The sequence below is a fragment of the Chiroxiphia lanceolata genome, chromosome 3, assembly GCF_009829145.1.
Source record: "Chiroxiphia lanceolata isolate bChiLan1 chromosome 3, bChiLan1.pri, whole genome shotgun sequence".
Lineage (NCBI taxonomy): Eukaryota > Metazoa > Chordata > Aves > Passeriformes > Pipridae > Chiroxiphia > Chiroxiphia lanceolata.
This window is the reverse complement of record NC_045639.1, coordinates 80,353,694-80,378,278: the sequence shown is the minus strand read 5'-3', so window position 1 is coordinate 80,378,278 and position 24,585 is coordinate 80,353,694. Positions and strand designations below refer to the sequence as shown.

Here is a 24,585-nt window from a genome sequence, read left to right as displayed (position 1 = left end):
TTCAGCAAAGAGGGTAGGAAGATTGAACAGTTAAAAACACAAACTTAAGAAAAGAGGTCATAAATTTAATTTAGTTTGCCTCTCTTTCTTCGGATGCAGGACTTTGTAGTCAGAGTCCTACCTGCCAGGAAAGACTAGCATCACCAAATCTGAAACCAACATCAGTAACAGCTCAGACACCCTCATGGATCTTCACTGAAATACAGACACAGGAGATTTCAAGTGCAGAATTAAAGGTTAGTTTCTACAACTGTCTGCATAGTAAAAACAAGTTCTGCAGATACTCCACGAAACCTCCACTGTCTGCAATGTTCACTGAAAACAAAGAGGACAAAAAAAAGTGCCAATGTCTGCAGTAGCTCTGAAACTGTAACAGCATAAAGGTTCTGAACTGCTAACTGTATCATATTCTTAGGTAGCCACATCTTGCAACAAAACTACTGCCAAAAATCAGACCTGAATGCAAGATAACACTTGTTTAAAGTTTTCAAACTCTTTCTCTACTGTTATAGATGCTGTTCTTTGACACCTCTACACTACTGCACTATTGGTTTCAAACATACATTTCATATTTTTTCTTTTATCTCGGAGCCAACAACAGCAATAAATTACAAGAATATACCAGGTGCCTGTAAAAACCATCCATTCTCACACTTTTTGCCACTGAGAATGACTTACAATAGAGAGGTCATGAGCATAAACTCTTAATACTTCACTAGCCTCAGTTTTTTCCTCCCCACTGTGCAATAGGAGAGCTTAAATCCCTTCCGGTTCCCAACTCAGGAATGGAGAGTGCACTTTCACAAAACAGTTTCTTAACAGAACCTGCTACTGGTCGTGCTGCTCAAGAGTACATAGGCAAATCTCAAACATCAGCACACAAGATTGCTTGAAACTCCTTCCTTTGCAACCTTGAAAAATGCTGAACCATCTTATGGTTACATGCTCTCACATCTAGACACAAAAGTGAACACACGATGTACGCGCTGCTTTTTTAAGTGCACAATAACTGAGATCTGCTCGAAAAGAAATTTACACATCACTACCTCAAAAACAGGCTAACCAAGATCTTTGGTTTCACTCTGTTAGGTTGCAATTGACTGTCCTCAGTTTGCCTGGCTTTTGGCTAGACTACAGTTACATAGAAATTGCAAAAATATTCTAAATGTGGCCACCACAAAGGGTAGTGCCTAGAACTGAGTAGTTATTGAATTGTACCCATTTCTACTTGAATCAAAAGCCCTTGAAAAGGCTCTCCAAGGCAGGTTTATTTTCAAGCACCAGCCTGCTCCTCACAGCACCCCAATTTTCCTAATTTTTTCAACAGTCATCAAGCTGCCAATCATTTTCCTACTGAAGAATATGTCACTTGTTAGAACAAGCCTTTCATGTGTAATTCATCAAATCAGATACTGATGCTGAGATTAGGAAAAGGAGCCAGTTTATAGTCCAAGACAGAACAAGCAGCAGGTTAAAAAGCAAAATTTTTTGAAGAATGCAACCTCATTTTCAAAACAGGCACAAATTAGGCATACCACAGCTGTGATGCATGGTGGCATGGTATTTAATGTGCCAGAAGACTGCTTATTATGCATCAACTTGGAATAGCACAGGAGTGGCTGGGTGCTAACACAGGAGATACAGGAGATGATCAGGATGCTGGAATTTGCATGGTGGTCCACCTAGAAGCAGTGGTTTTCCTGGCTTGGGCAACTTAACAATAAAAGGGTTGGACTTGATCTCAGAGGTCCCTTCCAACCTGGCTGATTCTACGATTCTATGAAAAGGAGATCAAAAAGTGAGAAGTAAGAAAGAGGAGGGGGATTGAAGGCTTCAAGGCAGACAACAGAAATTACAACCCTTGATAGTTTTGTTTTTATCTTCAGTGACAGAAGGCCAGAGAGGAGAGTATAGCAGAGATTTCTCATTTCTGACATTGTGGGGGAAAAAAAGTAGAAATTATCCAAATATTTAGGTAAGAGGTTTCAGGAAACAGCAGAAAATATTCTGATACTGTGGCAATATGCCTGACTTTGAACCTGTAATCTTGCTCAGTGAAAAAGTTCACTAAGAACTAGAGCTCATCACATGGCTTCTCTGATACCATAAGCATCAGCAAGAATCAATTACTGAGTCTTTCTACCAGATGAAGCTGCAATTACAATTCAACTTAAACTCCTCTGTTAATTTGAAATGGGACAGAGATCCATCCCAGAGCAGACTTCCACTTAACAAGCTGACAGAAGTTAGAGAAGACAGCGGTTTATAAATCAAAGGATTACTTTGAAACTGCTTTAAAGTTCCCAAAGCAGGTAACTCAAAACCTTTGGTAGCAATACTTCTACCCCACAGCACACAGATCCAGACTTGCCATGTAGAACTTAGCAGCAATTCACACTGAGACTCAGCACTGCCCAGACAGCAGCAGCCAGCACCGACAGAGCAGTCTGCAAACAGCTGAGTGTGTCCAACAACAAACTCTTCAGCCCCAAATAGAGATTACACACCTTTAGCTCTTGCAATACCTACACAGTTCCAGCTTGCAGTGCATGTGCCCACTCTATCTTATGAACAAATTTCCTTTGATGTGTCATTTAAATCTGAAGGAAAGCAAATGCAGCTGTTTGAGTCAGCTGCAGCAAGTTACATCAACAGTTTCTTGTCAGCTCTGTAGCAAACATGCTTCCACAAGAAGAAACAATACAGCCAATCTAAGGAAGATTTCTTTGCCTCTGAAGAATGACCTGAGATTTTCATCCACCTCCTTCTCCTGATCTAAAACTGACCCACCCACTATTGCTAGTAAATAAAGTTTTCATTTAAACACTCAGATTTAAGTTTATTCATACACAGCAAAAGTTCCACCTGCATATTAAAAAAAAAACAGATTAGAAGTAAATGTTTTATTCTTCCAACTAAATTCCAGTACTACAAGGGCAGTAAAACAATGATACACTGAAAAATTGCAGCAATAAACATTTGTTAAAGACTGATAGAATAAATAAAAACTACAAAAATGAGAAATCATATAAACCCATTCTTAACCCCCAAAAAAGTCATGGAATACAGAAATGCCCTCCTTCACTATTTCACAGGCAGTACTGTGGGCTATTTGCTTAAAATTGTCCTGGGATTACATTCTAACTTAACTGTGATTACAGCTTTGTTGTAGTGCACAGTTATGAAAACCACACTAACTTCAGTCAGAAGTGTCATTCTACATTTTTATTTACACAACCAGTGAAGGGCAACTTCTAGAACACCAGCTTTAATCCTTTACTTTTTCAAACTTATTAACATAAGAAGCCAAATCGTAATGATACAGCAAATGAGGCCACTGGTATTATTACAGGTAGCAAAGGTCCACATCCAGGTGGTACTGACATCAGGGAGCACTCCAAAACCAGTTGCTGCATAAGAGTGGTTGCCACTGACAAAAGCTTGAAATAACCTGTGTTCACAGGGGGAAAAAATATGGCATTGCTGCAAGTCTTTACTGGGACAGCTTGCAACAATAAAACAGGGTGTATAGGGCAGCCCACATATGCAGAAAGTGTGATTCATGAAACATCTGGAAAGAGAAAACACAAGAGTTAATGACAGAGGTAACAAATGCCAGCTCATTGCAAACCTGCTATGGCAGTATCAAAGCCCAGCAAGCTACAGGAGACAGTTCTACATGTTTTACATGTTTTAAAAACAAGCTCATTTTCTCTCACACCTTCCTTTCAACCTCAGTCTTCCATATTATCCATTTCAAGTATTTTACCTTAGGGCCTAGCCGAAGCTTAACAACAAACAACGGCCATTTAAATTATTGAACATTTGGTAATTCAATGCTGCTACAGGGACCAAAAGAAACAGATACTCACAACTGGCAGGCTGTTCTCCATATCGTCGCATGATCTGGTCATGCGTGAACTTCACAAATGCGTCATATTGTTCTGCAAGGACGAAGCATTAGAAGTGCATTAAGTTTAACTCAAGCTGAAAAATATTCAGGGCTAATTTTTATACACAGAAATCATACAAAGTTATACACACACCCACTACTAGTCATTTTAAGTGACATTACACAGTTCATTGCTGTCATTTCCTTCTTATCCCCCAGAACAACAATGCAGCACGTCCCCTTAATTAAAAGACTTCCCCTTACAAACTTCTGTAATGAGGAGGACAGCAATATGCTCGAAGAGAACTATGCTGCACGTAAACAAAGACCTCAATATACCTAACTCCTGCTAAGTGTCACACACTGTATTTTGAACTAATGAAGTGTGCCCATTTCACAGATCCATAATGGAGGCAGAGTAGTTACAGTGAACATGGCATTAAGGTCAGTGTTAGGGTTGGAAACAATTGCTCTGCTCCTATCACTACCAGATGTAAGAAAATTAATTCAATGAAATGGAAACACAGAAGTGCAGGAAAGGGATTTGCTACAGAGTTAGAAATTCTTTTTTGGTGACCACCAGAAAAATCAAAAGCAAACGAGAAACTAAAAGGATGAAATGCTAAGTGACTAACACCGAGTAATTGCAAGCACAAAAGCAGCTACTATAGGACACACATAGTTGACTGTGGACTGCATGAAAACAGCTACTGTGCCATCTGAAATGAAATTTAGATATGAAACATACTAATTTGGCTTTGAACTAAGCTCTGTTATTTCCCAGAAAGGTTATTCTTTCTATACACGCATACATACAAATACATTGGCAGTATTTTATTCAGTTTTAATATTGCACTCATCAGCAGGATATCACCTTTCAGAATTAGGAAATTGAACAAGGAGAGTAATATCTACCAGATGCCGCTCCTCTCCATTCCCCTTCCTCCCTTGTGGAAAAATACATGTGCAGCAATGTGGGGTGTTCTGAGAAAAGGGCAAGGTCAAAGAAGGCAATCTTGAACCAAAAATGCAGTTAGATTTGTAGTGGTTCCTAGTCCCACAGGTTTGCCCCATTAAAGTTCCCATCCTCTTGCAGGGATGAGCTTCACCTTTGAAGTAAACAGGGTATCAGTAATCAGCAAGTAGTGCAGCAGCAGCCCAAAGTATGGACTGGACCCAAAGATCTAAGGACATTCATCCCTGACCAAGGGGGCCCACAGTCACAGCAGCCAGTTCCCCTCTGCCCACAAGCAGGACCTGTTTCACTGCAGTTCTAACCAACGGCTTTTCAGCAGCCATGCAAAGACTGGAGCCAAACAAAAAAGTAACACAAAGAGCAGATCGAAGGATCTGTTGCCCAGAAACCATTTCAAAAAATAACAACAACTAGAACTTTTCCTAAAAGTATGTGTTAAAGGCCAAAAATGAGCTTGCAAACTTCCTTCTTTAAAGCTGTATGTCAGCATACACAGCTGCTTTGTAACATCATCTTTGTTTGAACTATGGCTTTGCAAATTTTAAAAAATCCAGTTACTAAAAAGCCCCTTTCTTGTGGCACTCAGATTCAGAAGTTAAGCAATCCAAAGGTAATAGGAACCTACAATGAACAATTTGAAAATTTAAGTGAACACTGGTAAAGATACTTATGTCACTGTCATCCTGTATCATATACATCCTATTTTAAGTCAAAAGGTGGCTAAATGACATGTATACAAATATGATTACTATAGTCTTCACCTTGACCTTTAATATGAAAGGCTGTTTTTCACAAATTCTAGAAAACCTTTCTAGTCAGTCTTTCACTTAGCCCCTTGCAAGCCCAAGTTCATGCTAACACAGCAGTTTCAGGTAACAGAAGCAGGAAGGGAAATCAGGGCATTACAGCGATCTGAGTTTTCCATTTACCAAATGCTCATTCTGCATGAAAAGCAACTCTGCTCACAAAGAACATGGGAAAAGAAAAGAATAGGCAGTACCTGGCTAACTACCTACATGACAACTGTGATTCAGAAAGGAATAAGGAAAGTGTCTGAATGTACACGTTCAGTTAAGTCTCTTGCAAGAAGCTATTCAATTGAGATTCATTATGGAATTTCCAGTTAATTTCCATTGACTTCACTGAGAATCTCCTTACTGCACAAAGTTTAGAAAAGCATATAACCATTCTGTCAGCAGACAACTACAACTGACCTTCTATATAAGGAATTTCTAAATTCTTTTGGCAGTCTCTTTCTAAATTCCCATATAATGCTGAAAATGTATTATTGGCCTCGTATATGAGATGCAGTAACATGATCTTCCTAATTGCTCTTGGTGAGCACCATTGTAAGAACACGTAAACCCAACTCACCTCACTGAACCACAACTCCCCAGATGGAATTCAATTCCCTCCTTTCCCAAAACCAAAAATGACAATGCCCCCTTTGGGACTGAAAGATCCCAAAGCATATATAAGGAACTTGACAGGAGGGTTTCCTGCTTGTAAAGAACTACAAGTTGGTACTCTGAAAGCATCTGAAACAAATGTAAATCTATCTGGCCTTCAAATGGTTATGATCACTGCTAAATGAAATACATTTAAGAGAATACAAGAACTAACCTAATTCCTAAAAAACACAAATTAGGAGAAAAAAGTTCTGCAGTCCTAATTCATCAGTTTGAAGCAGGTTAAAAAGAAAAACACAGAAATAGAACATTAGGCCCAAAGCAACAGAAGTATTCAGGACTCTAGTTAAGTTGTAAATAGATGTAGATTTACAAAAGACTTAGAACTATAGGAATTTCTCACACAGAAATGGCAGATCAGCAAGCACAGAACATGAACTGAATCTCAGGTGCAGAGACAATACTATCACAGGCAACCCACAATCCTGACACAGGTCTGGTGACTTTCAGCACAGGCATGCCTGTAGAAGGGTTTATTCACACACCTGAAGAGATCAGAAAACTTTAAATCTGATGCGTTTTCAGGTGGGAAGCAGAACAGCTGTAGGTATTCAAACACAAGTCTGCTGCTGAATGGTGCACTCGGATGCTCATTATAATCACACTAGATATTAAATTAGATGCCAGATCATACTGTGAAGGCACCTACTCTGAATGCACCAGAATTTAGGTGCTCAAATGCCAGCAAGAGGCTTAGAAGTAGAGGACTTCAAAAACTGAAGAAAGGTCATATTTACAATGCTGACATTAACATGATCCTTTTGGAAAGATAAGCTGGCATCAGGTGCCAAAAATTTCAGCTGAATGGTGTGAAATACAACAATTCAACACGGCACATCAGAAACGCAGTTAAACTGACTCTCAGGCAGATATCAGACACTGCTGGCAGCAGTGTAATGTTAATACTGGGAAGAGAAAGGGAAATCTTAGGTATTGTCATCTTGCCAAATTCCAGAAAAAAGAAGTCAGTTCCCAAGCAGGGAAAAAAATCCAAAACACAAGAAGTTCTTCACAAAGAGCTCTTAGGGCAGTAGAATACAAAGTCCTTCTGGGGAAAAAAAATGAGGAGGAAATGATCAACTCAGACATGATAGCAAGAGAAAGTTCTAACTGAAATAAAACCACTATTTTCACTGATTAGTAATACCCAGGAGTCATAGTTTCTATCCAAAGCAGCATAGATGAAAAAAAAGGAGCAAACATTGTTTTTTCCGTTCTGCATGTAACCCCATTCCTTAATAAGATAGGTCAGGAAAAAAAAAATATTGTATCACAAAAATAAGAAAAAGTTTTAAGCTTCCAAACTCACTTTAACACATCATTCTGAATTGTAAGATACCTGCAAGTTTTGTGGTCAAAATTTCTTCATACTCTTCACGGATTTTCTCTTCACGTTCTTTCAGCAAACGTTCACAGATCATTCCAACTTGTCTGAGAGTAAAGAGGGGCTGTTCTTTTTTCAATGGTGATGATGCTGCAGATGAAGTACCTAAGATTAAATATTTGGGTACAACAATTTACAAGTAGATCAGAATCATTTTTATAATCAGTTTTCTTCACTTCCTTTACATTAAAGGAAGTTTACAAAATATCTGGAGAAATCTTTCTCTGCTACTTGAACCTCCTAATTACTATTAAAGTAGAACTGGACACTCAAAAGGAACATATCTGCAATGGACAACAAGCACAACTATCAAAACACCAAGAGTGTTACACAAACACTATGAACACCATTTATATGGCAGTTGCCATGTACAAATTCAAGCTTCTATTTTATATAAAAATTACAGTACAGTATCACAGTACAGTATATTAGTGCAGTGATAGATGCTTTGCAAAAGCCTATTATAATATCAGGGACAGGGTATGCAGGACAGTCTCTTGAAAACAAATGCCAGCTTTACATCCTACCGATTCTTAAAATGAGAAGCTACCATCTTCCAGATCAATGCTAGTATTGACAAAAAAAGGCAGCAGTAACTGGTGAGAATGTGCCATAAACCACCAAATAACCAGAAAAAATTATTTACACAGAGTCTAAAAACACACAGAATTACACGGAATTTTCTGGGTACCTGGCAAAGCTGGTCCAGTAAGGAGAAATGCATGTGGCTGTGCATCAGTAGAACAACAAGGATCTGTCTGCTGGAAGCTATTTTCTAAATGTCTTCTCTTCTGCATGCGTTTGTACTCCTGTTTTATGTTGTACAGAATTTGTTCTAAAAAAAAAAAAAAAAGAAAAAAACCTTAAAATAATTACATGTCACCATTTTGCTTGATTTTCACTCAGACACCAAAATGCTGTAAGCAAATAACAGATGACAAAAGATAGACTCTTACAACATGGTCTGCAAAAAACCCACTATGTTTCTTTCAAGACATATACAATTAAACTACTTACAAGAAATGTTAACCCAGACCTTTTTCACCAGGAGAATACCAGCAAAAACATTGTTAGTTAAGGTCAAGTATTGGTGCCAGAGTACTGCTAACAAAAATGAATGGCATCCTAAAATTTAGGAGCTATCAACTATACAATACACAAGGATAAAAATTAGGCTATAAAACTTATACTGGTATTAATAATCCTCCCTTCATACATTTAATTTGCAACCATCTTTCTCCTCCACACAAGGTTTATCACTCATACACTTAACAGTAAAAAGAGACTCTAGAATAAAACATCCACATGAAATACCATTCCACTCTGCACGTTTAGTGGCCTACAGGCAGCACAGTGAAGAAGAAAACACAATTTAGACAACATGCAAAGAGCACCTACCGCTTAAAATATCTAAGAATTGGAAACTACAGGCAAAACACAGAAGCCTTCCACAACATTTCTGACAGCCTCAGATCTATCTAAATAAACATAATGGATGGATCAATAGGAGTATGGCAATATGTAGTAAAGGAGTATGGCAATATGTAGTTCAGCACTTGATTACACTGAATGAAATACAGCAAATTATTCTAATAACGTCATCTCCACTACAGAATGACAGGGGAAAATGCAATCCCTGCAATGGAACTACCAATCCTGTGTGCCTTCTCCCTGAAATTCCATGTACCAAACGGCTCTCAGGTGCATTAGACGCCTTAACTGCATATCCTCTAACAATGTAAAATATTAAAGAAAAAAAAAAAGTATTTTTCTATTTTTTAAGGAGACCTACTCATAAAGAGGCTTCTAGAAACTCTCTTTATGAGAATTCTTAGTTTTAAATGCTCAAATGCAAAAAAAAAAAAAAAAAAAAGTCCCTACCAGATTGGCTTTTACTGAGACTTCTAAAGTTTTTGGCAAAGACAGCTTTCCAAAACTCACATACATACAAATCCACATGATCATGTAAAAGTTGCAAAGGACTCCACTCAGAACCTTTCTATTTCTGTTCTGCATTTTGCCAATACAAAATTCTCAACTAATTTTCACGTTTGTGATCCCTACACTACTGAGGTTCCATATCTGATCATTTTCTAGTAAGCAACCATGTGATGCAAGTGATTTCAGCTACCAGCTTATTCAGTCAGTGGCTGAAGCCTCAAGCAGACCAAGCAGAAGCAAACGCTCGACAATTCTTAGCTCAGATGTTTAAATATTGGTGTGGTTCTTCAATTCTGCAAGTCAGTCTAGAGGCTTCTGATTTACAAAAAGAAAGAAAATTGTTTCCAGTCAACAGGAACACCAGCATTTTCAGCAAAGGAGCTTCTTGGATTTTGTCCATTGATTAAAGCCTTTATACCCTTTCAGTCCAGTGTCTGAAGTTGTACAATTTTCAGCTCCCTTAGATGAGGTCAATAACTTGGTTCAAAGAAGAAGCAAATGCAGAAGACATAAAAAGGAAACACAGCAGGAAAGCTGGAAACTAAGTGGGGAGAAAAGTACTTGAGGGGGCTTAAGGATTCCTATTTTTTGTAGGACAAGATACATACACTGCAGGATGGTACAGAAATATATAAATCATGTTAAACCAAGATGGACTCAGGCTTCCAAAATTAAACAGAATCCCATCTAGAGTTTGTGAGAGCCACACACACATCAGTCAGAGAATGGTCCTGTAACATTTTTACTCAATGACATTACGGTGGCAAAATAATACTCCTCAAAATCAAGTGCTGTTATTGCTAAAGTGATTCTGCATAACTTTGAGAGAGAACCAAACTAGGCTCATAAGACCACATCTGTCCTAAAGCATGTCTACACTATGAGAAACACAACTGCACACGTTCACACTGTATTTGCATTAACTGAAAAACATAACAGACCATGTCCATCCTTCACTAAGACTACTTCATCTTGGGCATACTTTACAAATCCCACATGAAAAATATCAGCCAAATTTCAAGTGTAACAACTTGAATAAAAACCTTCTCTACAGCTCTCCCTTTGTATTACCTTTTTGCAGAAACATTCTCAAACCACATTAACCACCAACATCACTGAGGACAAAAAAAGTAAACAGACTGGTCAACTGAGAAAACAGCAAGAGTTAATTCAACAATCATCAGCCAGGTTTCTTCCAGTCCTAATAACCCTAGAAATTAAACAGGCAATAATTTAGAGAAGATGTTAAAATACCAGCCAGAATAGAAGGAGTAAAAGCAACGAGGTGGGGAGTAGGGAAACAGGGAGAGGCAGCAAAGAATTTAGGTACTGACTTTGGGAAAAAAGTAACAACTAGAATAGAAAATGAAGATTTGTGCACCAAAGACACATTATTCTATTCCAAATTATACTGAATTTCAGACAAAGAAGTCTCTTTTATTACAGCAGTTTCCTCTTCTAATTTGGCAACACTTTTTAATTTGCCACCTTCAAATTTAGCTCCGAAAATCAAAAACCTCAAAAAACGCCATGACAGATACATTGGGAGATCCCTGTCCTGACAAAATCACTTTGACAGTTTGCATTACTATGATTTCAGGTAAAGGTAGAGAACTAAGCATAGTGAGATAGAGGAAGAGACTATTTACTAAACATGACACTGACTAAATCGCAAACAGCAGCCAGGAGAAAAAAGCCTGAAATGTTAAGTCCTGGTTGAACACTTGTTTGGCATGTACATAACCTAGTTTGGTGAACGATATTCCTCTATTCAGACAGATTTAGGAGATTTAGTGCAGTACTGCTCAGTACAGAGAACTGGACTACAAGCTGTACTCAGTGCCTTGCTGATAGCAGGCAAGGTGACTGAGAATGACTCGTCTCATGCCTTCCTGATTTATAAAATCGAGCTAAACAGTCGAGAAACAAAAGTTTAACATAGCACCAAACTTTCAATAACTTCTCACATAAGTGATCAGACCAGGAATGCTTCAAATAAAGCAGGCACATTTTTGTACCAGCAAAGACTGAGTACACATTTTTATTAACTTACAGTGGCATAAAATCTTTGACTTTAAAGAAAATGGCTTCACTGTGAAGTGAAATGTAAGACTGCAAATATTTATGACTCATTTTAAATGAAAATCTGAATGCTAAATTAAAATAATCTAGTACAGTAAGAAAAGTTGTTTAAGTGTACTAAGTTACTTCTGTCATTTTCAGTTCTGCCTCATAAATCCACAAAAATATGTGGAAAATGTTTTTATAGCATCTCAGCACCTGAGAGAAGCCATGAAATATTAAGGTAGTGCAAGCCAGACAATACCAATATAGCAGACATCTAACTGGAAAGACCTTTAAAGCTCTGGCCCAGTTAAACAAAGCTTAGAGTTAGCAGATCCAACCTAGTTTTGCTTCCAGAAAACCTTCCTGCCTTTTTTAAGTTCAGTTTTTTAACCTCTCTTACTTCCAATTAGCTCTGACTATTCCCTCTGCAGTTGACAACTGAATTAAAATGTGCATTTAACTGGTGGCAAACACAGGACAGGTTGTTTTATGTGTTCCTCAACGTAGAGGCCCCAAATTGTCCTTTACAACAATGTCATGCATTTTAATTAACGAATTATTTTATATAAAAAACTAGAACCTTAAAGTACACCCGTTAAAGAAAATCTGATTTATGTGAGTTTCTTTAGGACTATAAAATTGAAGTGAGAACTTGAATCCCATATTACGACTTATTAGGTATTTTAAAGAAAGACTTTCATCTATCTTATAGGTGCTAAAGTTCAAATCAAATGTTGCAGATCATACAGTGATTTCATCTGAGGTGACAAAAGGAATATATTTAATATGATCAAACATACATCTCTGTGGCCTATCCTCAGTTTCTTTTTAATTTCAATTTATCCCCTCTACTCAGTGTTTCCTACTGGGGTTAGAGATGCCTCTAAAGGCACAGAGCTATTTAGCAGGGAAGACCAGGTAGAGGTGCTATAAGTGAAAATGAGACTTGCTGAATCTAGGGTATCAGTAAGAAAAAGCCACACTGCTAACGCACTGAAATGAATTAGTACTTCATAAATAACATTTCAAATTCAAGATGACTACGACTCTCTGCCAGCTACACCAGAATCTGTTTTATACCACCTTCTCCTCCTTCAGGTCCAAGGCTATGATAAAGAATGATAAACCAAAAATGCTAGTGTCTCACTGTAACCTCTGAAGGGATTCAGTCAAATATACCTCAATACAACGAAATGCATGGACACTTTTTTTATCTGGAGCTGTGTACTGAGAGCATAAAGTTCAGTACACAGGTTCCTGAAATACTGCATTAAGAAGGACAGCTTGCACACCAATTTTCTTTCAGAACTTGAGATGCAACTCAGAGAAGAAAGATTTCCTAATGAAGAGAGGATGAAACATCAAGGGGGCAAATCAGAGTCCAAGTCTGACATCTGAAATATGATCTGTCACACTAATGGATTACAAAGCCAAATATTCATTTCCAAGGAGTAATGAAGTCTTCTGACTTCCTTTGATTCATGATAAAAAGTCAAGTTAATCTTTTCCAAAATTCTGTTATCTACTTACTTCATCCTGACCTATAATTACCTAGAAATTACGTACAAAGGAAACAGCAGTGCAACATGAAAAGGTAACAAGGCAAACAATTATTTTCTCCATTTTAATAACTGCTTATCAACTGTGTAGGTGCTGATTGTTCCCCTGAAGGATTTTTCTTCTTTTAGTTTGATTTTTAAACTAGCAATCTCTCATCTCAGTTTCTGGCTTCTCTCATTTAGCTGAAGGGAAATTCAGCAAAACACACAGGAAGGTGACTCAATAGGCTGAAATCAGAGTAGCAGTTTTCCTGGCCTGAAATGGAACCTTAAGCTCAGGTTTCAGTTTGCATTGTCAGTATTCGACATATGTATTCCAACTTGAACCATGCCTGAGATTTCTTCTGAGTAATAATCAAATGCTATCCTGATGGCAACAGCATGCATCTTTAAGGATTTCAGCTTCTGTTAAAGCAAAACTGCTCCACTGTCCCTAGTTCAAATTTATGTATAACATTTCCATTAGGCCTTCACCCTTATTCAACATCTAGGTGATGCCACCATAAGCCTAAGTTTTGGTCTCTCTACCAGACTACTGACACAGAATGTCAATTTTAAGAGGCCAGCTTCCCCTAAGGGCAGCACTGCAGCAGAGCAATAGGTAACAGTATTCCCTGCTTTTTTCTGCCTATTTAACCAAGGAATTCACAGGCACAGGCATTACAACCCAGCTAGTCCTCTTACTCTCTTGCTTTGGTCACACTGATGTGACCATTTTACTCCACTGATGTTTCTGAATTAGGCATGGTCTATTAAGACTCCAGTAACAGAATGTATACTTTTGGAAACCATGCTCACCTCAGAGGAGCATGCTGTAAGCCCGAGAGAACACTGATAAAGGGTACACAGTGACACTTCACAGCCACTGCTATAGCTACACAATGGACAGGAGCAGCTCATGATGGGCTCTGGGGGCACAGAGTAGGCTCCCTCTCGAGATCCAATTACTTAGGGTTTCAGGCTGACGAAGGTTCTGGTTCTCCCACAACAAGCTGGATGCTCACATATGCATTAGCTCATTCTGCAAATGTGTTATTTCAGGAAATCCCAGTTCTCCTGATCAAGGGGTTGAGGAATGAAAAATAAATCAAGCAATGCAAAATGTATTAGACACAGCAATTAGATCTTTCCCTTCACATAAAAAATTGTCACATTGCATTTATCAGACTTGCCACTGAAACAAAAAACTGCTTCAACATTTTATGACACCTACAACCAAGGATATTTAATATTTATAGTCACTACAGGCATCTATGCAGAAATTTCTCATATAAACTAAATTATCAAGTCCATTACGTGACTTTTTTTAAGGGGTGGGAATGTTTTGTTTTTTAAAATCCTAATGATTTCTGCAATACTGGAGCACAATGAGAAATCTGGCATCTCACCAAGATAATTTAGCAATAAATACACATGTGGATAAATGTTAACAAAACAGAAATTAAGCAGAAAGAGATGCAGCACTACTATGTCACATTCCAAAGCCCTTAGATCTGTTCTTTAAAAGCCAAACCTGTACTTGGCCACTGCCTGACCAAGTTTGAGACAGAAGTAGTTCTGTTTGCTCAAGAGGGCAACTCAAAGGTCATAGGAGGACAGCTTATAGGGAAGACTAACGGTTCTTCCTATTCAAAGGGCAAAGTAATTTTCTTGCATTAACTTTGAAAATGTGTGTCAATTATATCAATTTTTTCCAGATTATTCTCTGAAAGAAAAAGGTATATGTTAAAGGCAAATTCATCTACCTTCTGTTTGTAAAGAGTCCCTCCTGAGAGAGGGACTCTTACAACCAACTCCCTTTGCAATCTGTAACTGCCCTTAAAGCAGTAAATACCAATTAGGCACACTCATTACTAAGTACTGCATAAATTCAATAGCTTCCACATTCCGACAAACTTCTGACATTATCTCTGCTTGGATTTCAACCTGGATTTCAACCAGTGACCTGAGTTGAAGGCCTGTTCTCAAAAGCTCCACCCACTGCAATTTTTGGTTTGCAACATGAGTTAGTTGCTGGGGAAGTGTTAAGGCAGATGAATGTTTCAGATGAAGGAAAACCTGCACGTGCAAAAGCCTGTGGATTTTTAAGTGATTTCATGAACAGCTTTTAACTACAACATTCTTGTATAAAGTTCTACTGGCAAGTTAAACTCTGATTTTGGATGGAGTGTGGAAAAAGAGCCACCCATCTCAGTTTGTCTTTAGAGTTACTATGTACGAGGAACTAGGAGATTTAAATCCCTAATGTCATCACTCTCTCTCCCTTACACCCCCCACCCCATTTCTTTGGACTGTATTTGCCACTGTAGCTTCAACCTCAGAAATATCCAGACATGCAGGCTTTCAACAACTGACTTGCCTCCGAATTTAAAAAATGTTAGTGCAGTTTCTCCTTTTTTTATCTCCACTCCCAAACATAATCTTTCATCATGGTAAAACTGAAAACAAGGGTTCCAAAACATCCAGCAGAGAACAGAAAAAATAGTACTGCCACTGCTTTCTCCCTTCACCCTCTAGAATTCATTTAACAGCTTTCAACAGCAGCCTTCCGACTTCAGAGGAAACCCAACAAGTGTAATGCATTATTCACAGGCATCCAGACCCAACTGCAGTTATTCTGATTATACACAACAGTCTCATTTATAGGTAGAACTCACATGAAACTAAAACTCATCTGTAGTATTCAAGCAGTAGAAAAATTCTTGGAGGAGCCACTCTTTCAAAACTAAACCCGTTTTATGCCAGGCAGGTATGTTCTGCACTGCTTATAGTGAACACAGTTTTAAAAACACCATTCTACATGCAAACAATGGTATTCCAAAATCAGCAAACATACTTAAGAGTATGCTCAAGCCAGTAAGCACAATTCTGTTTGGCTGCCAAATTCACCAACAAACTGGAAGTGACCTAACAGCTGTTCAAATAACCAAAAAATATTAAAACACTCTCGCAAGAGATAAATTTCATCTTGAGTAAGCCTATCCTCTCTCAAACAGACGTACTGGTTATTTGCCTATGACCACTCTATACAGGCAGCTGTTTTCTCATCTGACTCAGTTCTTAGCACACCCCTCAATCAATCTGTATTCTACTTCTAGATAATTCTTTTTTGAAATAATGAACGATGTAGTAAGAAATCCTGGTGTTGATACAGTTTCCACTGGCTGAAGTTAAACACCAGCAGCACAGAACAGAAGAGAAATGTTTATGGGTGAACTTAAAGCATAAGCATCAGGTTTTATATCCAGAGCTCTGATTTCATATGACCCCTACTTTTCATTAAACAAAATTCATACAGACATTTTTTAAGTGCTAGAAATCTAAGCATTACAGTAACAGACTGAGAAAACCATAAGTGAAGTCAACTGAATTCTGGCTATTGTTAACAAATTTCCCAACGCAAAACGGTGACTCAGTGGGGAACACTTTTCAAGTCAGACTGGAATTCTTTTCACACAGAGCAAGATTCATCTAACCCTAATGTAGACATCTGAATGCTTACATGGTCACAAACTCAGTTTGCAGTCACTGGAAAGCAATACATATTTCTGCAGCACACTTTGCCTCAGCCTAAATCAGAGGTCTAGAATAAACCATCTGTTTCTTCCAACTGACTATCAAGAAAACTACAAACTATTAGGTCAGACATACATTTACCAAGTTAGATGAGATGAATCCCACACAATCTTTCAAGTGTCCCCTTTAAAATGATACTCTGGTTTGCTCACTAATGGTTGAAATGAAATACAGACAATGTGGTAATACCCCCAAATTCAACTGAAGGTAAAAACTAAGCTGATTAACAGACACATTTTTACCAGCATGGTTTATTTAAAGATTTTTTTTTCCTGTAACTTAAAGCAAAGAGAGAGTTTTTAAGCCAATCCATGCAAACATGCACAATTTATAAATGCTTCAAGCACTGTAAGAAACATTTTGATTTACTGTCCTTCCTTCTTCATTATATTATACAAATGGCTTATATAAAATACATCCTTGTCTGTACAGAATCACCTTTTCACCTGCACCTCTGATTTTCTCAGGAGATAATGAGGCCTGTATATGCTCAATTTCAGTAACATTTCGATTTCTTAAGCCCTTCAGAATCATTAAGATAGGAGCTTAGGTATTACCTCAAATACTGCTGTAGGTTGTCTCTACTGAAAATCTTATTGATTTGTCTCCTTTCCACAATATATATTTACTGGCCAGATGATATTTATATTAAATATTCATAACCTAAGCTCTCCAAATCCTAAAGAAACAAGCCAAAAGAAATCCTTGCAAAGAAGGAACACTTATCCTCTAAGAGAATCAAATTAATTCTGATTTTAAACATCTCAAAGTACATGTAATGCCTCACTGTATCAGGGAGTGCCATCCATCACAACTCTCATCTCAGACCGCTGACTCATTCAAGATCTTTTCCTAGAGGTTCAAAAAAAAAAAAATCAAGGCACTGATGCCAAGTTTAACTCTGTATGCCCAGTATATATTTCCTCCACAGTAATTGTTTAATTATTTTATTAAAACCTGCAAAAAAATGTGTTCTACGATATAGTTTTCAGAACTAAGAATATCAAAACGTGGCACTGCCTTATGTGGAGGAGATGGCAATTTGAAAACACATTCAAACTTACTGCCTCGTAATCTGGAGCCAACTTTTGTTATAAAAGAGAGTACCGAATGCAATGGTGGAAGGAATTCTGCTGCAACAACTGCAGAGGGCTTTTTCCCCTGCACACAAAGGACACGGATGCATCCATACCTCGGCGCTAATGCCGCTCATGGCCGCGAGCTGCACCGTCCCTGAGTGCATTGCTGGAAGCTGCCCACTGGACTAATCATAGCACGGGCCAATCAATCCCGAGTGCCCAGCCAAGATTCATTCCCTTCTTCTCTCCCTACTCGCTGCTAAGAAGAACTCGGTTGATTTTTAATTGACAACCCTCACACAAGCAGACCCGGAGCTTTAAGGGCTGCGACTGACTCACCTCTCGCAGGTTAAGAATGTAAAAAGGTTTCGTTCTTGCCCCGCGTCTGGGAGACGAGGAGAACGCCCGATTCCATTTTATCTGCCCTAAAGGCAACTCTCACCCTTGCACACAACCGCCTTCAACGCTCGGTTTTCCTATGGAACTTTAAGGATGCCATAGAACGGGTCAGCCGGGACGGTGGCCCGCATTAAGGGGCTGGGAGTAGAATCACCCCTTTGTTTTATCCGCTTTTCCCTTTTCCCGCTGGTGTTTTGCGGGTGATGGATGACAGGCCGCCCTCCAGCTCCTTCCCTTCCCCCACGATATCTGAGCAACGGCAGGAGGAGGTGCCGCCGCCGCCTCGACCCATGGATAATGGCTGCGAGGAAAGGAGCGATGAGGGCCCCGCCGGCGCTCCCACTCCCGACCCCAGCCCAACCTCGGTCACACCCCCAGCCCCTGCCACCTCCAGCCCTTCCGCAGCTCGACTCGCCCCTGCGGCTCTCCTTGCCACATCCAGGTACCCAGGGGAAAGGAGAAAAAAAAAAAAAAAGTCGGCCTCCCCGCTTCCTAGGATAGAGCTTCCCCTTCACCCAGCACACCCCTCCGCCCCGTTCTCCCGCTCGGGCCCCTTTTTCCAGTCTCCCTCCCGCATTCGCCGACCCCTTTCCTATGGCCACCCTCCCGCACCGGCTCAACCCGCCCCCCTTCTTCCTCCCCTTCCCTCCTCCTCCTCCCCCTCTCCTGCTGCAAACGGCCATTTCTATTGTGTCTCTCGGTGCCAAGCCGACCACGGATCGCCCCGGCCGCTGCCAGCGGCACAGCCCGGCAGAAAATGGCTGGAGGGGGACGCCAGACCCACCCAACCCTCCCCTCTTCCTGCTCCTTCTCCTCCCCGTTCCCCGGCCGCCTTCCCGGCCCCCTCCCCGCCGAAGTGCCCCCGGGGCGGGTGCCGGGCTCAGGGGGTGCCGCGTCCCCTCACCTGTGGTGAGCCGGGACGACACCTCTCCGAAGGGCGAGGGCTCCATGCGCAGGTATTTCTGCGGGGAGGAGGCGGCGGCGGCGAAGGAGGAGGAGGCGGCCGAGGCCGGGGCTGACAATGGCGTACATCGCCTCCGCTTCGGGGACGCTGGGCTCAGCAGCGGGTCAAAATCCAGAGTCCTTTTCAAAGTGGCGCCGCAAGCCATGGCGCGGAGCGGCCAAGGGGGCTCAGAGCGAGGGGCAGCGCAGACGGCGGTGGGAGCAGCAGCAGCCGGCCCTGCCCAGAGGCGCCTTCCCCGCTGTCTGGGGCGGGCTGGGGGGGAGGGAAGGGAAAGGAGGGGGCGGCTGCGTCAGGGCCGCCTCCGCCGCCTCCCCGCCGGCCTCTCTCTGGGGAGCGGCCCCGGCAGCGGCAGCAGCAACCCCGGCTCGGTCCGGCTGGATCTCCGCTCTCCCCGCCCGCTCCGCCCTGCCCGGCCGGGACAAATTCCGCCCTCGGCCGGTGGGGGGGCGCGATCCGTGCCGAAGGGTGCGGGGCCGGTGCCAGGGGCGCGGTGCAGGGCAGCCGATGCGGGGCGATGGCGGCAGAGGGGCCCAGGCGGCGGCGATGGCGGCGATGGCGCTCCCGGCCGTAACCCCCGCACCAGCAATATGGCGTCAACAACAACGCCGCCGGTTCAAACGCCAGCCCCCCCCCTCCCGCTGCGGAGGCTCACGGGACTCGTGGTTTTCTCGCCCCGCCCCCGACGCTCAAAGACGGGGTGACCTCTGGGGCCCTAGGACTACAATTCCCGGCGTACTCCGCGCCGGCCGCGCCGGCTTCCGGGCTCCGGTTTAAATCCCCCCTGGGAGGGTGCGGGCCGGGGTGTGGGGTGGGGGACGCGGCGGGGTCCCGGGGAAGGGGCGAGGGTTCTCGTCGGGACAAAGGGTGAGAGCCCTGTCTGGTCTCCGAGTGGCTGCGGCAGGGGGTGTATGTCCGTGGGTCGCTTGTGTGTATGTGAAAAAGGGGCAAAGTGCGTTCAGTGGCCCGCGTGGCCAGGGCAGAGCAGGGAATGTGCGGGAGTCGGAGGTGACAGCTAAGGACACGCCAGGAAAGGCCTCACGGTGTCGGGAGCTGTATCTCAGGGTAACCGATTGGTTTCCCCGCGATTGCATAAAGGGCATTCTTGCTTAAGGAGGGCGGTGAGGGAAGAGTGCTTGTGGAAAGAGCATAGCTCCTTCCTGTGCAGCTTCCTGATTGAAATAAACTGTCTTGCAGTTCACCCCGATGGAAAAGCTAACAGAAGTTGATAGCCCCCCAAAGTATATGTAACTTTTAGCTTTTCTGTATCTTGTTAATTTAACCATGCTCATAAAGACAGATTGTTTTCGGAAGATAAAATGAGGAATATGACCTTGTAAAATTTTAACACTTTGTTGTTTTTTTATTGTGTTCTGAAATATAAGGTAGGCTTTCTCTAACGGTATAAAAGTCCCACAAACCTTACCATCATTTGGAGGCAGGGATTGCTGTATACACGTTCGGTGTGTGGCATATATTGCTAATTAAGCCATAGCAGCACCCATTCAGTCTAAACACAAATGTGCTTTGCTGGCAGCGTGGTTGTGCTGCCCTTAGTATGGCTGAGGTTCCAGGTGGTGGGGTGACCTGGCAGAACCTTTCTGCCCAACAAATGATTTGCTTTCTGGGACAGATAGCTCATGGCAATGTTGGAGCAATTAGGTGAAATTCACCATACGTTTGCTTGAGTTGACTCGGCCTAAAACTGATTATGGAAAATAGGAGAATGATTCCTCTGCTGTGAGCTTTTCCTCTGCACAGGAAGTACTTGGAGTTTTTCCTTGGAAAGGAGGGTGCTGACAAGCCTTTCTAACACTAAGACAAGTTCTGATTCTCCGTAGCAAGACTCAGGAAATGTACTGCTATTATTACAGTCTTATAATTGTCCTCCTATTAGTATACCGGTACTACTACTTCTGTGGACATTCTTCTTTGCAATAACGATGGCTCATTTTCCATTTGTTTAATTCTTCATTTCTATCACATTTCCCTAAGCAGATAAGTTTCCCTGTGTTCAGGAATCATCACTGAGTACTCTTACCAAGCACTTCACCCAGCAAGACTAAGGCAAAAGTGCTCTTGCAGGCTTTGAATTAAGGAAACCCTGTGTGTATGATGTACCTACTTAGTTTGGAATGTCCTTTGCCCTGCTTCTACCACCATCTCTATGTTGAGAAGTGCTTGTGTTTGGGTGCAATATTGGAAAAAAAGATAAATTTCAGAATAACCAGCATTTTCCCACTGAACTTAATATTTTAGATACATATTTTGCATTCAGCAGCAGCAAAGATTTGGTTATGTTAACTCATGTCACACTAGATCCTAAGGACCATTCGGGTGCAATTAAAGTCAATTAAAACAGTCTGAGGAATCAGGTGAAACTTCATCAAGATAAGCTACTAGAAAGTCAGCTTTTGCCAGCATAGGCAGCACTGTAATTGTAAGCAATTGATTAGAACCATGATTGTCCTAATCAACAGAATTACTTGGCTTTTATCTGACCTTTAGTTGGTTGAATTAAACTGAAGTCTGATTTAAGTCAAAACAAAAATTCACACAGCCCTTTGCAGCAAATTAAACCCAGCTAAACCAATGCAGCTTTGCATGTAGACAAGCCCTAAGGCAGCAAAATGTCCAACAGCAGTGACAAAGTGCTTGATGATTGTCAGGGAACATGTGTTTTTACTTTCATGGTGGCAGGAAACACCATAGGGTCAAGGCTGCAAACCACTGTTTATATTGTTCTTTCTTCTACTTACTTATTATATAACCAATTTGCAGTGCCCCATTATGTGCTACATGGGGTGCCTTTAAAATTATATATTATAAGCATATTTTTAAGATAAATAATACCCGGACATTTTATTAATACTGAGAATGGGAGAGCTTATTCATAAATGGTGATGCGCTAGATTTTATTGGATCTGCACTTCCAGCACGACACCTGTTAAAAAGACAAGTTCAGATGTAGGACAACTTTTTGACCTTTCTATAGCCTTGAATGAGGTGGGAAAGCAACCCTTTCAGTGTATTGCTTTGGGACTGTGATGGAAATGTCATAGGTGACCAAGTGTTGGGCTTTGCATTCTCTTTTCTTCCTCTTCCGTCTGCCATTGCTTTGTTTCCCCATTGTTTTTTGTTTTCTTTTCTTTGCTGTCTTCTTCTCATTCTCTTTATATACCATCTTGACTCTGCTTCCTCTTCCTTTTCCTTGAGACGTCCTTTTAATTTGATGTGGGGTCCACATCACAGTCCCTATCTTTCTTTTATGCCATCTAACCATACTCCTTCCACTTCACGCAGTGGTTCATTTCTCATTAACCTGTCATGCTTGCCAACATGGGAGCATGGATTAGTTGAGCTATTTTCTAGGACTTGTTCACTTCACCCAGAGTGAGCAAAACTCACTTTAAGCATTGTCATGCTACTTGAATTTGGATATGCATACCGAAGGTTTATTACTTGTGTATCAGGCACACGTTTTAGTTGCCAGTTTTGTGACCAAAATGTAGTGGAGGTTATCTGTCAGAACATCAGTGAAGTGTTTGTATGGTGCCAGGTGAGAAGGATGATTTAAGTTGAAAAAAATGGAGGTTAGTGCAGGAGTTGTAAGGTGGGAGAAACAGCCAAAATAGAACTGGAATAAATTTCTCAGTCTATTTTGCTATACAGTCACGTAGATAGTGCTGGCCAAGGAGGAAGGATACACAGGAACAGGAGTGAAAGGCAGAGGTCAGTGAAGGTTAGCTCTGCTTATTTAGATGCTGGTAAACTGTATGAAAAATTGTGATCTGAACCTGCAACATGCACTGATTTTCAGCAGGACAAATCTGTTTCTTAGGCCTGAGATACTAAGGTATTTCCAGCAGAAGTACAGAAGTATATTTCACAATATGAGAGACATTCAAAACACCTATTTTCCCTAAAATTCTATATGTACTTCCACATACTCAGGAAAGATTAATTAAAACCAGAATCTGTACAGGCAAAGATGACTGAGCTGATTAGGATAATAGAAATGGAAAAATTAGAGCAGGAAATTAAAGTGTTGTTATTTAAGAATTTTTACCCTAACCAAATAATTGTTGAAGTGTATGATTTTTCTCTAAAACACAAGGAAGAAATAAGTTCAGGATATCTATTTTTGTGATGAAGACTGTCAGTTACCTCACCCGAACTCTAAATAAGGGACAGATTTATAAGTGCCAGAGGAATCAGTTTCCAGAGCACTCTTCCAGTAGGAGTAGTATGGGTGAAAATAAACAAAATCAACACCAAATCTTTAGACTAGGGTTAGATGGGCTTTAGGTAAGGCTTATTATTTTTTTAGAAAGGGGTTGTATGGTACAGTTGCTTTCAGTGACATGAGACTATTGAGAATGACCCAGGAAGTTCTGTAATATAAAGTGACAACAACGAAGTCACAGCGAAACTAAACTTTTTACTGGATAGAGTTGATTTTCTTCACAGTAGCTAGTGTGGGATAGGTTTTGGGTTTGTGACCACAACACTTGATAATACAGGGATGTTTTCATTATTGCTTACTAGAGCTGATACAGTGTCAAGGCCTTTTTTGTTTCTCACTTCACCAATAAGGATGCTGAGGGTGCACAGTGAATTGGAAGGGGACGCAGTCCAGACAGCTGACCCCAACAGACCAAAGGTACATTCCATATCATATGGCATCATGCTCAGCATATAAAACTGAGGAAAGAAGAAGGGAGGGGGGAAGTTCGTAGTGACAGCATTTGCCTTCCCAAGTCACTGTTACATGGGATGGAGCCCTGCTTTCCTGGGGATGGCTGAACACCTGCCTGCCTGTGAGAAGTGGTGAAAGAACTTGTTTTGCATTGTTTGTGTGTGCAGCTTTTGCTTTCCCTGTTAAACTGTCTTCATCTCAACCCATGAGTTTTCTCACTTTTACCTTTCCAATTCTCTCTCCCATCCCACCAGGGGAGGATGAGTGATTGGCTGTGTGGTGCTTAGTTCCCAGCTGGAGTTAAACCATGACAACTTACAAGGAGGTGAAGCAGGAATAACCCATTTGAGTCAGTTCACATGTATTCAGAATAATATATCAAGGCTATAAAAAGAAAATTACTAAACTCACTGGTGTATATGCATGAATTGTGCTAACAGACCTGGATATACAATAATTAGAAAGCAGTGAGTAAAATTTTGCAGCTCTGACTACTGCAATTACCTCAACAATTTTAGGAAAGCATCAAGTAGTGAAGCATGGACAGTGCACTTTTCTGTCTGTTGTCAGTCACAACCTTGTG

The 24,585-nt window shown here is 40.9% G+C and overlaps 1 protein-coding gene across 1 annotated transcript; it reads right to left on the bottom strand.

The window, feature by feature from the left end:
- Nucleotides 1–2,888: 2,888 nt before the first annotated feature.
- On the bottom strand, nucleotides 2,889–19,943 carry AKIRIN2 (akirin 2). The gene is made up of 5 exons (XM_032681792.1): nucleotides 19,247–19,943; nucleotides 8,413–8,556; nucleotides 7,677–7,826; nucleotides 3,873–3,944; nucleotides 2,889–3,571 (listed from the first exon to the last, which is right to left on the bottom strand). The coding sequence occupies exons 1-5, from the start codon at nucleotides 19,449–19,451 to the stop codon at nucleotides 3,561–3,563; spliced, it is 582 nt and encodes a 193-aa protein (XP_032537683.1). The 5' UTR covers nucleotides 19,452–19,943; the 3' UTR covers nucleotides 2,889–3,560.
- Nucleotides 19,944–24,585: the final 4,642 nt, after the last annotated feature.

Excerpts from the sequence above, each read along its gene's own strand:
- AKIRIN2 (XM_032681792.1), bottom strand. The coding sequence starts at position 19,451 with ATGGCTTGCGGCGCCACTTTGAAAAGGACTCTGGATTTTGACCCGCTG. Across the intron at positions 8,557-19,246 it reads GTCGTCCCGGCTCACCACAG|AACAAATTCTGTACAACATA; the intron begins GTGAGGGGACGC and ends TTTTTTTTTTAG. Across the intron at positions 3,945-7,676 it reads TTTGACCACAAAACTTGCAG|AACAATATGACGCATTTGTG; the intron begins GTATCTTACAAT and ends TCGTCCTTGCAG.